The sequence below is a fragment of the Danio rerio genome, chromosome 23 (assembly GCF_049306965.1).
Source record: "Danio rerio strain Tuebingen ecotype United States chromosome 23, GRCz12tu, whole genome shotgun sequence".
NCBI classification, from domain to species: domain Eukaryota; kingdom Metazoa; phylum Chordata; class Actinopteri; order Cypriniformes; family Danionidae; genus Danio; species Danio rerio.
Window position 1 is genome coordinate 39,918,660 of NC_133198.1, and position 16,402 is coordinate 39,935,061.

The following is a 16,402-nucleotide window of genomic DNA, read 5'->3' on the forward strand; positions in this document are numbered from 1 at the left end:
TTTTTTTTTGTAATGACCCGTGGATTATTTTATACTTGCTCCATTAAAAATTGAAATTTGGTTATATCTTAGCCACATATTTTAAATAATGTGTCAAAACATATATATATTTAATATATCAATATATAAACTTTATATTAAAAAATGTTGAATGCTGAGAGAAAATTTTGCAATAATGCTTTATTTTAATCAGTTTAATCAGAGCATTGAGGAAAATCAGGGGTACATATTTTAGTGTTTTGTTCTCAGTATGTTAATGACTATTCTTGCTAGAAATCTCTCAAAATATTAAATATATTTAATTATAAATATGTGTTATTACTTGTTTCAAAGCAATATTTTCAGAATTTATAGGGAATGTTTACTCTTTAATGTTTGATTATATACATTTTTTATATATACAGTACTCAGCATATATAAGTACACCCCTCACAAATCTATCTTTGAAATTCATATTTTTAATAGGAAGCTAAACAATATTAGTTTTGTGTATATACATTAGATTAGTCAGTGCTGAAGCCAAATCTGGAGCTTTTCTAACAAAATAACTTACGATAACAGTCCAAAAACTACTACACCCAAATTTATATATTAAGAACAATATTAAATACAAATTTAAAAAAAGAGGAAAAATCAAGAAAATTTTTTTGAATAATTTTGTTGAGGTTTTGTAGGTTGTAACTTTTTTTGCAATATTTTGCTTGAATTTATTTATATTATCTTTCAATTTTTAAATCTGTTAATTCATTCATTCAATTTTCAGCTTAGTCTCTTTATTAATCCGGGGTCACCACAGTGGTATGAAGCGCCAACTTATCCAGCACATGTTTTACGCAGTGGATACCCTTCCAGCTGCAACCCATCTCTGGGAAACATCCATACACACTCATTCACACTCATACACTACGGGCAATTTAGCCTACCCAATTCACCTGTAATGCATGTCTTTGGACTGTGGGGGAAACCAGAGCACCCGGCGAAAACCCATGCTAACCAAACTGGTCCAATGGTAATTTACCATACTGGTGTTTAAAGAGAGCTCAGGGTATTCTATGCCCCACAGATCACTCGTTGTACTCTGTGTTTCAGCTGTTGCCATCAGGACGTCGTTTTAGAGTTCCTATTTGCAGGACAAATAGAGTTAGAAATTCTTTTATAATGGCGGCCATTAGGTTGTTAAATGAGTCCAGGGGGGAGGAAGATGCACCAACAACATGATGTATTGTATGTTGTGGGGTAATATTTTATTAATGTGAACTTGGAACTTCGCCTGTGTTACGGCACCTTGCAGCAATTTTAGCTTCCCTAAAGGGGATAATAAAATTAAGTCTGAGTCTGACCCAGCGGACACTCTGTATCACTTTAAACTATTAAAATAATCAATAATAGTCACTTTTTTCAACTTTTCATAGTCAAAAGTTCTTGAAGGAAAGATCAAGGACATATTATGCAATTCAAATGCATAAATAAATGAAAAATAGAATTAAACTGTTAATTTACGGACATTTTAGCTTTTAAAAGGCTTTGAAAGAAAGCATTTTTAGGTTAAAAAACATTCAAGGATTCATTAAAAGTCCACATATATTCAATAAATAAATTAAGCACAAAAAGTTGAAACTTGATTATGTAATGTGTAAACTAAAAATCAATAAACTGCCAGTCATTAAACATGAAAAAGACCAAAAATACACTAGGCATGTGTAACATAATGTGAATCCACTGTCAGCTAGGAATATTTTCAGCATAACTGTGATATATAAAACTGCTGTACATCACCTTCGGCTCTTCTTTCTCCTGGTATTTTGGTTTGTTTAGTTTCAAGTCACCAATAAACAGCAGCGATGACATCCTGTGCCGTGTGGCGCCACTTAAAAATACGCTGCGGACGCAACCATCCCAAATATCAAATTTGGGCCTGCCAACAGAATGACATCATTTATGTATCATTTCCACACATTTTTATAATGGGCCCTATGAAACATTTATAAATATCACTTCAGCTGTTCTAGTGGACACATCGCTCGTCATTTCTGCTGACGTCCATAAGTTGGTGCAAACATTTAAGAAACAATTGTTTAACTTTCAGCTTAAATTCTATTCACATATAATATTTTAAAATATGGGCTGTTTTTAAGATGATTAGCATGTTTTAGGCATGGGTGTTATTTGGAATGGAACACTAGTCTACTGCTTGCTGTGTAGTGTCCAATACATTTTATCTGCTGTTTTTTATAAATATTACATTAAATGCCTGACAAAAGTCCTGACGCCTATCCAAGTTTTGGGAACAACAAAAAATAACTTGACTTCTAGTAGATCATTTGGTATCAGAAGTGGGTTTTATGAAAGGCAAAGGCCTCTAAATTATGCTTATTTTACCAAAATTAAATATGATCATGCCTTGATTTTTTAATTAATTAATTCGGACAGTAAGCTGTGACTTTGCTAAGATAAAACCGATATAATGTACAGAATATAAAGTCATGCAGTTCTTGCAGGACTCACAGAGTTCATCAAGACTCTTTGGATTCATCTTCAATGCCTCCTTCATTTTACCCCAGACATGCTCAATAATGATCATGTCAGGGGAGTGGGCTGGCCAATCCTAGTGCACCTTGCCCTTCTTTGCTTTCAGGAACTTTGATGTGGAGGCTGAAGTATGAGAAGGAGCGCTATCCTGCTGAAGAATTTGCCCTCTCCTGTGGTTTGTAATGTAATGGGCAGCACAAATGTCTTGATACCTCAGGCTGTTGATGTTGCCATGCACTCTGCAGATCTCTTGCACGCCCCCACACTAAATGTAACCCTAAACCATGATTTTTCCTTCACCAAACTTGGCTAATATCTGTGAGAATCTTGGGTCCATGCGGGTTCCAATATGTCTTCTGCAGTATTTGTGATGATTGGGATGCAGTTCAACAGATGATTCATCAGAAAAATCGACCTTCTGCCACTTTTCCAAATGATCACCTACAAGTCAAGTTATTATTTGTTTCTCCTAAAACTGAGATTGACGACAAGACTTTGGTAGAGTACATGTTTGTGTTTAGTCCTGCAAATGAAAAAGTAGTTTGACATTTAAAAAACAGATTTTGTATAACGTTTTTTTTTTTTATAAAGAAATGATTAGCCCTGCTGTGAAATTTGTATTCTTTCTCAAACATATATATAATATAATTTGTTTAATTTCCTATAATATTTTCTTCATACGAATTTGCATTAATATGGAGACCCTAAAGTGACGTGCAAAAATAATAATAATAATAATAAAGACTTAATTTTATTTTTTTTGCACGTTACTTTAGGGAGTGTATATTTCTTTCAGTCTGACTGAAATAAAAGCAGCTTTTAAATGATTTTGGGGGTCAATATTATTAGCCCCCTTAATAAATTATTTGCCCCTAATTGGCTACAGAACAAACCACTTTTGTCCAATGACTTGCTAGTTAACATGATTAACCTTGTTAAGCTTTTAAATTGAACTTTAAGCTGAATACTAGTATCTTGCAAAATAACTAGTAAAATATGATCTCCTGTCATCATGGCACATATAAAAGAAATTACTTATTAGAAATTTGTTATTAAAACTATTATGGTAAAAAATATGTTATTTAAAAATGTGTTAAATAAAAATTTCACAGTAGGACTAATGATTTTGCCTTCAACTGTAAATGTTAAAAAAATAAAATCAAGTTATTTTTAATGTGGCAATATTTTAATTTACAAATTAGATCTTAAAAATATATTTTGCCTTATGCTGAGTTCAGACTGCATGATTTTCAAACTAGTTGTGTCACAGATGTTTTCACACTGCATGACTATCTGGGTTAGCGCTCTGTCGGTGCTGTGTTTACACTGTAGGATGGATCGGCAACAGGGTATTTCACACAGTATGATCTTAAAATAGGAAAAATCACCAACAACTTTGTCAAACTACGCCTCACAACCAAACAAAGGTGAAAATTGACATGGAAACAATGCAAGGTCACGTAATATATCTTTCGCTATAAACTACATAATGGCAAAAAAAGCAGGCTTTAGCTTTAGAGAGGTAGCTACTTATTTCGCTCACCGGACTTTTGAAGAGAATTTACAATGTCACCTCATCTCTTATTACTTTTCAACCTGGTTGTGATATTGCTTAGATGACATGTCAAACAGACACAGCGCTCCTGCCAAATTTCCACTAGTTTTTCCTCCATTTCTTGGGTCCAAATAAACTGAAAATGAACGCTTTAACTTCTCCTTCAACCTCCTGCTGGTCTGCAGAGACCCACACTAGTGAACGCTGCTCTCTCATTAGCTGTAGGTAATCGTTAATTTTATTTCAGTCAAAACTCATTTCATATAGCATGATTTAAATCGCAGACAGCTCCAGATATTTAGCATGCCAAATATCTTCAGGGTGTCAGAGAGTCATCGGCGATTCTCTTAGATTGCGTCTTTAATAGTTCATACTGTGTGATTGTCACTTACGTAAACGAGCACTGATTGCCTGTGATTTCAGGCATTTATAGGTGATTTCTCAAAACTTTTTGATGAGTCAAAATCAAAGCTTTAATTATTCAGTCTGAACTTGGCATTACAGTAATGAGAATTATTTGTTTTGCATTATAACAACATGAATTATGTTGTTTTCATATTATGTTATGAAAAGATGTGCTTTTCCTGTAGTTGTTAAAAAAAGTTTAATTAATAATTTAAAAATGTAAATAATAATAATAATGCAATTGTTGCCTGTATAATTAAATAGGTTCTTCACATATATATGAAGTCATTTATCATAATGTCAATAGAATTTCCAGTTGTGTGCGCAACATTGTGGGATGCATAATTCCTCACGATCACTGCTCTAATATAACCCATTTTGCTGTATTTCTCATTTATAAGTTGCTTCGAATATAAAATAGCCTTTTATATAGCTATATCCTTAGGATAATAAATGCTTCATAAACAATAAGAGCAGTATGATAGCATACCATTGCAAACACAGCCATGTATGATATATATGTGTTGATTGTAAAGTAATTTTGACATTTTCTCTGGACTTCTTTGCAAGCACAATGGCTAACATTTAAAAGCGCTTTGCGTTCATGATCTAAAATCTAAAAAGTGCTATGATTGAAGTGCATTAAACCAAATAAAAGACTAAAATGACTTAATCTGAAATGGCATTTCCAGCTGGACGTCCATGATACACTTCCGGTGGGTGTTTCTCACAGGTAGGGGTACTGGTTGAGTTTCCTCTGGCTGAGGGGGAACGCTGCCGACCGCTGGTACGACTGTGCTGACAGCTGCTGCTGATACGGGGCTGAAGCGTGGCACATGACGCCCATGGCACTGTTTTTCTGCAGGAGACTCAGGGAGGCTGAGTATGGGCCGGCGGTGCGTGTGTGTCTGCTGGACGAGGTGGAGCTGGAGTTGTGCAGCTGATCCACTGCCTGAGAGACTGAGGCCAGAGCTGCTGATGCCGGATATGCATACAGACTGGAGGCGGAGCCGAAAAGCGACGCTTCATGAAGCCTGTAGGAGTGGGAGGGGCCTGTTGGTGGGTAGGTGGGCTGTCGTCTCAGAGGTCCGCCCATAGACTGCTGTGCCTGGAGAATGAGGCATTAAGTGTGTAAAGATGTATCAAAAGTTTTAAATTGCAAAGTAGGGCTGCAAAAATATTGGAAAAAATTGACATTTTATTTTTTTTCTAATATACACTGTGATATACTCTCACTGGCCACTTTATTAGGTACATGTGTCTAGTACCGGGTTGGACCTTTTACCTTTAGAACCTTAATCCTTCGGCATTGATTCTACAAGGTACTGAAAATATTCCTCCGAGATTTTGGTCCATATTGACATGATAGTCAAAGTGGGCGGTGAGTGCAAATACAATTTTACCAGATGACTTCAATAGCTCTATTTGGAATTAAATAATTAATTTAGACTGATTGTGATGATTTTGTAGGGGAAAGAATCTTGCCAATTCAATATAACAAGCAAATTAAAAGTAAGCAATGGTTAGGGTTAGGATTAAAAGTATACATAAATATAATAGAGCAAAGATTAAAGTGAAATAAACAGTGCTTTAGGGTTTTCTGGAGAGTCTAAAAGTATTCAGATACAAAAACTTAACAATTTTAAAATCACACTGTACCGTTTATGGCATAAATAAAACAGTAAAGTATCTTGTGCCTGAATGCCTACAGTAAAAGGCCTTAAAAACACAGACAGATGATAAACTTTCAGTACATTATGGTTAAACTCTGCAGTGACTACACAAAGTATACTACAATCCCAGCATATACACCCAACATTGCAGAACCTGCGATGACTATTGTGAATGTGCACATTGTGATATCGATACTATAACGATACGTTGTGCAGCTCGGAGGAAACCTACACCAACACGGTAAGAACATAGAAACTTCACACAGAAATGCCAACTGACCCAGCTGGGGCACGAACCAGCAACCCTCTTGCTGTGAGGCGACAGTCCTAACCACTGCGCCACTGTGTTGCCTACTTCTCTGTTTTTACTATGTATAATAAACTTCAAAAAAAAAAAAGTCAAAATAAACTTTTAACAAAAAAATAGCAAAACTTGAATTTTTTGATATTTGAAAATCGGGTTAGTGGTGATGGTAAAACATTGGCATTGTGCTTAGAGCTGGGTATTGTATTGTCCAATAAGATACTAATACTGATACTTTGAATTCGATACCAGTACCTAAAGGATATTTTCTTGCTACCAATTTAATGAAATAAGCTTTAAAAAGATTACATTTGTGAGTTTTTTCAAAGTCAAACTCACAAAGTAACAAAATGTAACCAAACAATAAATAAGTCCAAATACAGTAATGTGGTAGCGAATGACAAGACATTCTTTGATACTCTAGGCAATTTAGTCAAACTCAATGGCCAGCACTAATTATGTTGAATTATGCAAGTATATTGTAATATTTATATAAAAAAACATGAAACTGACCTTAAAGTTGATCTCAGAGCTAACAGACTTTGACTAAAAGCCACCAATTATCTTTAATATGTTACCTGGCTCAGGTTGAGAGGCTGAGATCTGTTTGATGCTGCTCTCTGATGCCGGTCGCTGGACTGGGAGGCCATTCCTTTCTTTGATTTTCCAGAACTGTTAGTACTTTGCTCTAGAAGAACAGCAAAAATACATTAAAGGATAACAGTTTCACAAACATGAAATGACAATCATGCCATCATTACTTGTATATGCCAATAAATGTCCGTCCTGCCATCTATCTATCTATCTATCTATCTATCTATCTATCTATCTATCTATCTATCTATCTATCTATCTATCTATCTGTCTGTCTGTCTGTCTGTCTGTCTGTCTGTCTGTCTGTCTGTCTGTCTGTCTGTCTGTCTGTCTGTCTGTCTGTCAGTCAGTCAGTCAGTCAGTCAGTCAGTCATAATAAGCCTTAAAAAATACTAAATATGCTCATTTGGAGCTGTTTCGTTGTAAATAAACAGTTAAATGGTCAGTAATATGTTTTATTTTTATTTACAAAAGAAAAAATAAATAGTATACATTAGCAGCAAACACATTAGCAAACAGTTCAGCTTATTAAAATGAATAGCTATTATAATGAAATAGAATCAAGCTATCAAACCTCATTAGCCATTTCTTCACTGTATAACGTATACATTCTGATTAAAGAGCAACAAATGAATGATTTATTTAGATTTTTTTAGTTCGATTACATTAAATAGCAGGTATCACTTTAAAAATGCACACATCTAACGTTATAATAAAAGCATTCGTCTGCTTTCCTAACTGTTTATGCTCATTTAGGACAAAATTACTTGTGTTTGAAAAAAACCCCCCACCAATTTATTTCAAAATGTTTCTATGCCTAAACAAAGCAAATGTACAGACTCGCATTTAAGAGCAAGGGGCGGTCCCTGGTGGTTCGGCGGTTAGGGTTGTGTATAGGGAGGCTTGACTCTTAAATGTTTGTTTGCCACCCTTCAGAGAAAGACTGAAAATATGGGAGAAATACGTGAAAATATCTTTACGGGATCACAGCGAGATAAAACTGTAACATATGGGAGGGTTGACAGGTATGCATAAAGGTCTGGAAAAAGTCAAGGGTAAGTAAATTATGGCAGAATTTTTATTTTCGGGTGAACTATGCCCTTGAGGCCCTGATATACTTAAACCAAATTTCTGTTTTGTTCTTTGTTTTGTTTGAGGCTGCAGACTGCAGAAACCAAATTTGTTTTTCCAGATTTTGTTCCGAATGATGTTATTTAAATTTGTTCTTTGATTTGATTGGGCCTTTAATACTGGATCTCTTACACACCAAATACAAAAAAGGAGGGAAATAGCATATCAGTATATTGGATCTGTAAAACAGACTCATTTGGACATGAGGAAAACATGTTACTAATGCAACTGAACCGGGCCCGTGGCTCTTTGAGGATTGCAATTGCTTAATCCTTGTTTGCTGTTGGGGATGTTTTCATGCATTCTAGGGTGATTAAGGTCTTAATTTGGCCACAACTTTCTGTGTTTCAGCAAATGGAATGACTTTTGGTGACAACCTTTATTTTGACATTTATTTCAGGAAAATGCTTTGAAAGTTCAAAAACTCAACAATACACTACCCTAAGGGTAAATTTACGTGACTTGTTTTTGCCCCATTGACATCCTTTAAAAAAATGTATCATGCAATTATCATGCATTCTTGATTGTTGGTGGTTTTCTCTATTAGGAAGAGTAAAATTAGCCATTTTTACTGTTGATTAACAATAGTTTCTGGCAATTATTTGAAGTGTATGTTCATGTATGAGAGAGATCTTTGCACACTTACTTTGATATGTCTGAGAAAATCAAAACAAGCAGCTCAGCTTTTTTTTTTACTCTATAGACTTCAATATAAAAGCCAGACACTTTTTTTACACAGGCTTATCTAAATGTTTAATGCCGTCAACTGATGATCAACACTAAAAATGAGAACCACCTACAATCAAAACTGCATGATTGTATGGTGTCATGGCTTATTAATCAAAAAAATGTCATTACAGTTTTTCTCATTGGCTTTGGTGCATTTCGACAACACTATTTACTTTTGCACAACAGTTAATGCATTTCTCAAAACAATTAGTCATTTGTGCACATCATATTAGCGGTTTCTCATTCCCTCAAACAAATTGCAAATGCTTGTGGACATGCATCAATTGCTTTCATACAACTCTCTGCTATTTAATAACATTATCAGTTGCGTATGTCATGTCAGCCAAAATTAACCAAACTTGTGAATGCTCAATAGTCATTCCATATAGAACTAGCGGGGCTTCCAGCTAACTCTATAAAGCCTCTTCAGCTGCTCCAGAATGCAGCAGCACGAGTAGTCTTTAATGAACCTCAAAGAGCACATGTCACTCCACTGCTCATCCGTTTGCACTGGCTGCCAGTTGCTGCTCGCATCAAATTCAAAGCTCTGATGTTTGCTTACAAAGCTACTTCTGGCTTTGCTCCTTCTTATCTGCTCTCACTTCTGCAGATCTATGTGCCCTCCAGAAACTTGCGTTCTGTGAATCAACATCACCTCGTGGTTCCATCCCAAAGAGGGAAGAAATCACTTTCCCGAACGCTCACGCTCAATCTGCCCAGTTGGTGGAAAGAACTCCCTAACTGCATCAGAACGGCAGAGTCACTCGCTGTTTTCAAGAAACGACTAAAAACTCAACTATTTAGTCTCCACTTCACTTCCTAATCTGCAATTGCCTCTCTGGATATACAGTACCACTAACTGTACTCAAAAAAAATGTACTAATGCTTTCCTTCTTAGACTTTACAGACCTGAAACTTGCCTATAGCACTTATTTATTGTTGCTCTTATAGTTGTGTAAGTTGCTTCCTTGTCCTCATTTGTAAGTCGCTTTGGATAAAAGCGTCTACTAAATGACTAAATGCAAATGTAAAAGTCCTCATTCATTACTCGAATCATTACATACAAAAATTATGAACTAGTTGTCAAAATATGTCAAGCTAATTTGATAAAACATTTTTTTTCCTAAAAATGTCTTCTAAATTGAACAACTTCATGAATGATTTACAGACCTGTGTATGTTGTAGGTTCAGTTCCAATATGTACTGCAATATTGTTTACAATTGTGCAAATAGTATTTAGTGCTGTCTTGAGCATTTTCAGAAAGTGTCACCAAAATCTGAATGTTTTGCATTGGAAAAAATTTACAGAGTAAACGGTCATAATGAAAATGTGACAATAATGAAAACAAAGCCATTTGACTATCTTGTTCATAAACAATGGTGTTAGGACTTCATCTTGATGACACTGACACTTTCATTGATGCGAATACTTGCTTTTGAGTAATGAGCTATCCATTTTGAGCAAGTGACATGCTTTAGCAGTTGAGAAATGCATTAACTGTTGTGCAAATGTAAATGGTGTTGTGAGAAATGCACCGAAGCCACCGAGAAAAACTGTAAAATAGAAGTCAATGGGACAAAAACAGCCAACAACATGATGAAAGAGTTGTAAAATTGAACATTTCACAAGAGTGAAAAACCAATAATGTGTTCCTTAATGTTATTACAATAATGTCTTTACTGAAACTGTGCAGAATGTGGTGCCTTTAACTATTAAAAACCCAATATTCAGAACTGTTAGGCAACACTGTGGCTCAGTGGTTAGCATTGTTGCCTTACAGGAAGAACGTCACTGGTTTGAGTCTTGGTTGGGTCAACTGAAATTTCTGTGTGGAGTTTGCATGTTCTGCCCGTGTTCGTATTACCTCAGAGTGCTCCGGTTTCCCCCACAGCCCAAAGACATGCGCTGTAGGTGAATTGGGTATACTAAATTGGCCGTAGTGTATGAGTGTGTGAATGAGTGTGTATGGGTGTTTCCCAGTACTGGGTTGCGGCTGGAAGGAAATTCGCTGTGTAAAACATATGCTGGAAAAGTTGGCGGTTCATTACGTTGTGGTGATCCCAGATGAATAAAGGACTAAGCCGAAGGAAAATGAATGAATTAATGTTCAGAATTTCATACAAACCTCCTGACGCCGCATCCCAGAGCTGTGTTTTGACTGAGGGAGTCACCACGGCCAGAGACTTGGAGTGCGTGTTGTTCTCGATAAAGCTGGATTGGCGTTTGGGGCTAATAGGGGTGCTGGTGGAGGAGTCAGAGTCCTGCGAGTCATGGACAGTCACACAGCTGATGACGTTTGTGCGCTGGTTCACACTGCAGCTGACATTCAGGACAAGAAAGATCCATTAAAGTCTGTGTAAAAAATCTCCAGGCTGAACGTTTCAATACAAAATAGAGATTTATTTCTGATTCATAATAACTGTTCTATTTGATTATAATATAAAATGTAATTTATTACTGTGATTTAAAGCTGAATGTCCAGCATCATTGCTGTCAGAATCACTCGATCTTTCAGAAATCATTTTAATTTGCTGATTTATTGCTGAAGAAACATTTTATAATATTTCAAAATTAATATGTTATATAAGCAATGTTTTTTTTTAGCAATGTTAAAACAGTTATTGTTTGATATTTTTGAGAAAACTATGATATTTTTTCCCCCAGAATTCTTTGATGAATAGAATATAATAGGTTTCTTTTGAAAAGACAAATGTCTTTACTTTTATCTCCTATGTCTTTGCTGAAAGTATTACTTTCTTAAAGAATATATGACTGACCCAAAATATTTAATCATATTTTAGTTATTAGTTTTTGTTTCAATATGAGTATTGTTGTGATCTGTGTTGTGCCATTTAAAAATATATATACACAAACAGTTAGAGTCAGATTTATTTGCACCCCTTTGAATTTTATTTTATTTTTTAAATATTTCCCCAATGATGTTTAACAGAGCAAGGAAATTTTCACAGTTTGTCTGATAATATTTTTTCTTCTGGAGAAAGTCTTATTTGTTTTATTTCAGCAATAATAAAATCAGTTTTTAATTATTTTTTAACTATTTTAATTTGTTTTAATTATTAGCCTTTTTTGATAGTCTACATGTAAATGTCACTTTAAGCTGTATAGAAGTGTCTTGAAAAATTTCTAGTAAAATATTATTTATTAATAAAATTAAAATATAAGTTATTAAACTATTATGTTTAGAAATATAATAATATATATATCGCTATTTTCTGGAAATGAATGCTGTCAATGGCAATATTGTTGTTTAAAATTTCGGGAGAAAAAAGCCCCACACATACATACTTGTTTTGAAGGATTATGAGGATTCTCCATTGCCGTAATGTATTTTATAGCTTAATAAAGCTTAGTATTTTGCCTTACCCTAAGCCTAACCTTAAAGCCAACCCTCATGGTTGCATATATTGCATACATTGAATGTCAAAAGAGCCCAATAATTATGGTTTTTGAATTTTTTTGAGTGATTACAAGGACAAAGGCCATATCCTCAGAAACCACCTCAACATTAAAATACCTAGGTCTTACCCATGTCATTATACAAAGTGGAAACCACCAAAACCGATCCAAACACACACAATACAGAATGTCTGCTTGGATGTATCACTGATCTCACCTCTCAGGAGGAATCTTCCTGTCGTCCTCGTCCTCGGTGTCACTGTGGATGGTGATGATGCTGACGGCAGGACTGGGAGTGTCAGAGATGATGATTGGCTGGGAAGCATCACCGCAGCCGTGTGCTGCAGCAGATGCCTGCTGCTGAGAGGACGTGGGTCTGGGAGATTAAAGGAAGAATGCAGATTTTAATTGAGTAGACAAGGCAACATCATGAACTGCTCCTATTATGCTTTTTCAAATATTGGCTTTCATGTAGCGTCTGCACAGCTTCAAAAGATCAAAGTTGATGATGAATGGAATTACTGGCCATCAAAAACAACACAGATTCAGAAATGAGTCAGCAATTCATTTGTTTTTACAGCAAAAACCTATGTTGGAGAAAAGGAATTTATTTTTATTACTTTTGTATTTTTTTATTAGAAAAATGCTTAGACTAACAACAGATTAATCAATCTTTCTCTTTTGTATTATAAAACATCTTGACCAGACACACTTCCTCTTTTTTACTGTGCTGCATACTTTTTAGAAGAATTGCTGACTAGTGGAAAAAGCAGAATAAGAATAAATTTAGGTTTGTTCTAGACTGCTGTCTAGACCTGTCACAAGTTGTCATGATGCTTGTAGAAGTGTGAAATATATTAAAGATGCACGTAATTTTTCAGTTTTGGTATGCAAAGAAGGGTTGCAGAAAGAGGAAGTATGTCGAAGGTGCGGCCAATGGAGGACTGAACAATGACTGACAAGTGACGTTACACCAAAACTCCACCTGTTAAGATCGGTTGTGTATATATACTGAAGTCAGGAAATGTATGTTAGTTGCGAACCTCTTGAATGTAATTCTTGTATTGCATTGGGGTAACGTAACCAAGAGCTCTGTCATCGAATTATTCATTTGTATCCAATAAATTGTTACGATTTTTGACATTGAAGAAAAACCTCTCCTGACCTTTTCTCTTGAACACGCATGGAATTGGCTAGAAATTCCAACACCTATATTTATAACAATATTCAATGGCATGAACAATCTACTCTGGCCTATAAACAGTGTAGTTTGTGTTGTCATGTGTTTTGTACACTGTGAAAACAAATCTACTTTACATACAAGATTGAGGACTCTTGCTTGAACTTATGGCCAATGCCATTGTAACAGTTTGCATCTCTAAATTTCCTCATATGGTAATGGGTTTCCCACATGCACTGTAACTGTGCGTTCACACCGAAGGCAGCGAGAGAGTCAAAGGTCGCTCTTGCCACCCTGGTAACAACGCTGTCTGCCTTCAGCCCAGGCGGCGAGAGCGTCAAAATTCGCTACATTGATCTCGTATGTTGCACGCTTCTTATCAAATTCATTTAACACTGCAATATCAAGTTGCATGTGGTGTGGCTTTGTGTCCACATGTCTGAAAAATCCTAAAGCAGCAAAACTGTTTTGTCGCATGAGATTCTCGCTTATTAGTAACTTGCCAGTAACTTATTTAATGCCTGTTTCTGTAAGAAAACATTGTTAATAGTTGGAAATCTGGTGACCGCAATAATCAAACCCTTGGGAACAACTGTGGTTGGAACCAAAGTTCATAGGTCAGTGTTCTCTGAACCTGTCTCAAGCGGTGGACTTCTTCATTTTGATTGCTTGCCGCCGAACAGCTTCATAGCTCATTACCATAAAGTTGACTTGATTTCAACTCTCCTTGATGCCCACACTGGCGAAGATGCGCCACGCTGCTCCTCGCCGCTGGCTCTCATTAAAAATGAATGACATCCGGCTACTTTGATGCTTTCGGTGTGAATGTACAGTAAGTGGTTGACCGATCAAAACAAACTGGGCCATTCATCTTACCAATCAGAGCAGAGTTTGTTCTCGAAGAGGTGGGATTTAGAGAAATCAGATCCTTGAACCAACTATTTCAGACACTGTTTATCATTTTGCTGCTCCCCATTAATGAATTAAGAGAGTAACCTAATGTATCCTCTTATACTGTAAATTAACTGGATACAATGAGCTGTTTTTATGTAATGTAATTAGGCATAGGTTTGTAAGCTGAGAAAATATGATATATATTTCCTTCTATGCTAATGAAGGACTACTGAGACATTCCAAGGATGGGTCCTCCTGGTGAGGCAGAATTCCTCACAGCTCCGATACACATCTCTGCCATTTGCTTACAGTAACCATGTGCTCTTCACCATACACAATTCATCTGCTCGTGTTCTTCTTTCAGATAACTTTGTCATGTTTGGTGTCATTTGACAGTTTATGACTTCAGTGTTGTAGTGATGAAATCAACAGAGACATTGATTAATTGTGTTTCAATCTACAATATATTTACTATTGTTGGGTCATGGCCTGAGGAGAGTATGTTAATGTACTTCTCCCCCACTTCATCTCTTCAACTTTGTTCTCACGTTCAGCTGGTTTTGGGGGTTGGTTTTCACTTATGTTTGACAATGCTTTGCTCAGGGTATAATAGGGAAAGGTAACTGTTGATCTGGGAGAATGGCTTTTACTCTGCATCTCCCGCACACCGGTGCGTAGCCTCATATGCTAACAAAGGCAGTTTCACTGTCTTTGTTGCTCAGCAGTGCATATGTTACAGCTAATTTCTTTATACAGTATGTTAGTTTGTGTCATTCTAATGTCTGTATATTTGATCATGTAACTTAATAAACAACTTTGCCTGCTTTAAGACGTAGAGATTCTTTCTCTTTATCAATGATGATAACAACTTTAATGGAGTCAGATTAATTACAATGGAGTCAGATAAATGATGGATTTAAACACGCCATCCTTCAACTGCTTCCTGTTTCCGATTATTGGTTCAGAATAGCAGCGTAAGCTTCAAGCCTTACAGGTTGATAACCAGTTTCAAGGTTTACAGCGGATTGGAAAAGTCAAGGTTTTGAAAACCACAAAAAAATTATGTTATACCATTCTTAAAGGTGCAGTAGGTGATCTTCCACAATGCTAACAGCTTAGCATAAATCTATGAATCACAGTCCCTCCCCTGCCATATAGAGCCACGCCTTCCTAAACACGAGCACAGCAAAAGAACCCTCTCTCATGTGTTAAAAGCAACTAGTGCTTGCCCGGGGGCGTGCAAGCCAAACTGACATGCTATTTCAGAGCGAATATTTAGAGCTGCATGGTAAACAATATAGGGAAAGACAAGGTGGAATAGCGGTGATTTGTTGTTAAACTAATTAAAATCTACATTATCGATGCTGTAAAAGGTCCCTTATGAAATTGAAAATAGTCTTATCAATCTTTCATCGGAAGATTTTAGTGGCTGAACAACACTTCTGTGAAGATATAACCCATTTGTAACAACAACATCTAACGTTACATCAGCTTTGCGTGAAGCTAAAACCGTTTTAAAACAGAACATTACCTGTCTAAGAGAAATCCTTCAGCCATGGTGTCATCCTTTCTCCAGCGTGCAAAGGTAACTCCAATATTGATTCAGGTTTTTAAAAAGTTTTGATTCAGCAGGTTTTTACCGATCGCGCGCGTCCTCTCTCTCCCTCTCTCGTAAACGCGTGGCAGTCGGTGGAGCTGTGTACTAAAGGCTGCGCAGTTGTTCAAATCTGCATTTGCTGACAGAGTTTGTCCTGCTTATCGGAATTATAAGAGATGTCAACCAGACTCTATTTAATTGGATGAACATTTTTTTTTGTTTTTATGCCTAACCCAAAATATAAAAATACATATAAATACATTTAGATCATTTACTTTAATCATTACTATTGGAATGTGAAGAGACTTTCAACCAGCACAACAAAAAATGTTTCTGAAGACAATCACCTACTGCACCTTTAAGGTATATGTAAGGTTTTTTATGTGCTGTAAA

At 36.0% G+C, this 16,402-nt stretch overlaps 1 protein-coding gene across 1 annotated transcript in view; it reads right to left on the bottom strand.

Annotated features, from left to right (window-relative positions):
- Positions 1-4,458: 4,458 nt before the first annotated feature.
- Positions 4,459-16,402, bottom strand: part of hipk1a (homeodomain interacting protein kinase 1a) — a 51,258-nt gene continuing 39,314 nt past the window's right edge. Inside the window, 4 exon segments of the mRNA XM_009297053.5 lie at positions 4,459-5,597; positions 7,045-7,154; positions 11,047-11,240; positions 12,556-12,714. Coding sequence (XP_009295328.2) covers positions 5,217-5,597; positions 7,045-7,154; positions 11,047-11,240; positions 12,556-12,714 — 844 coding nt within the window. The 3' untranslated portion in view covers positions 4,459-5,216.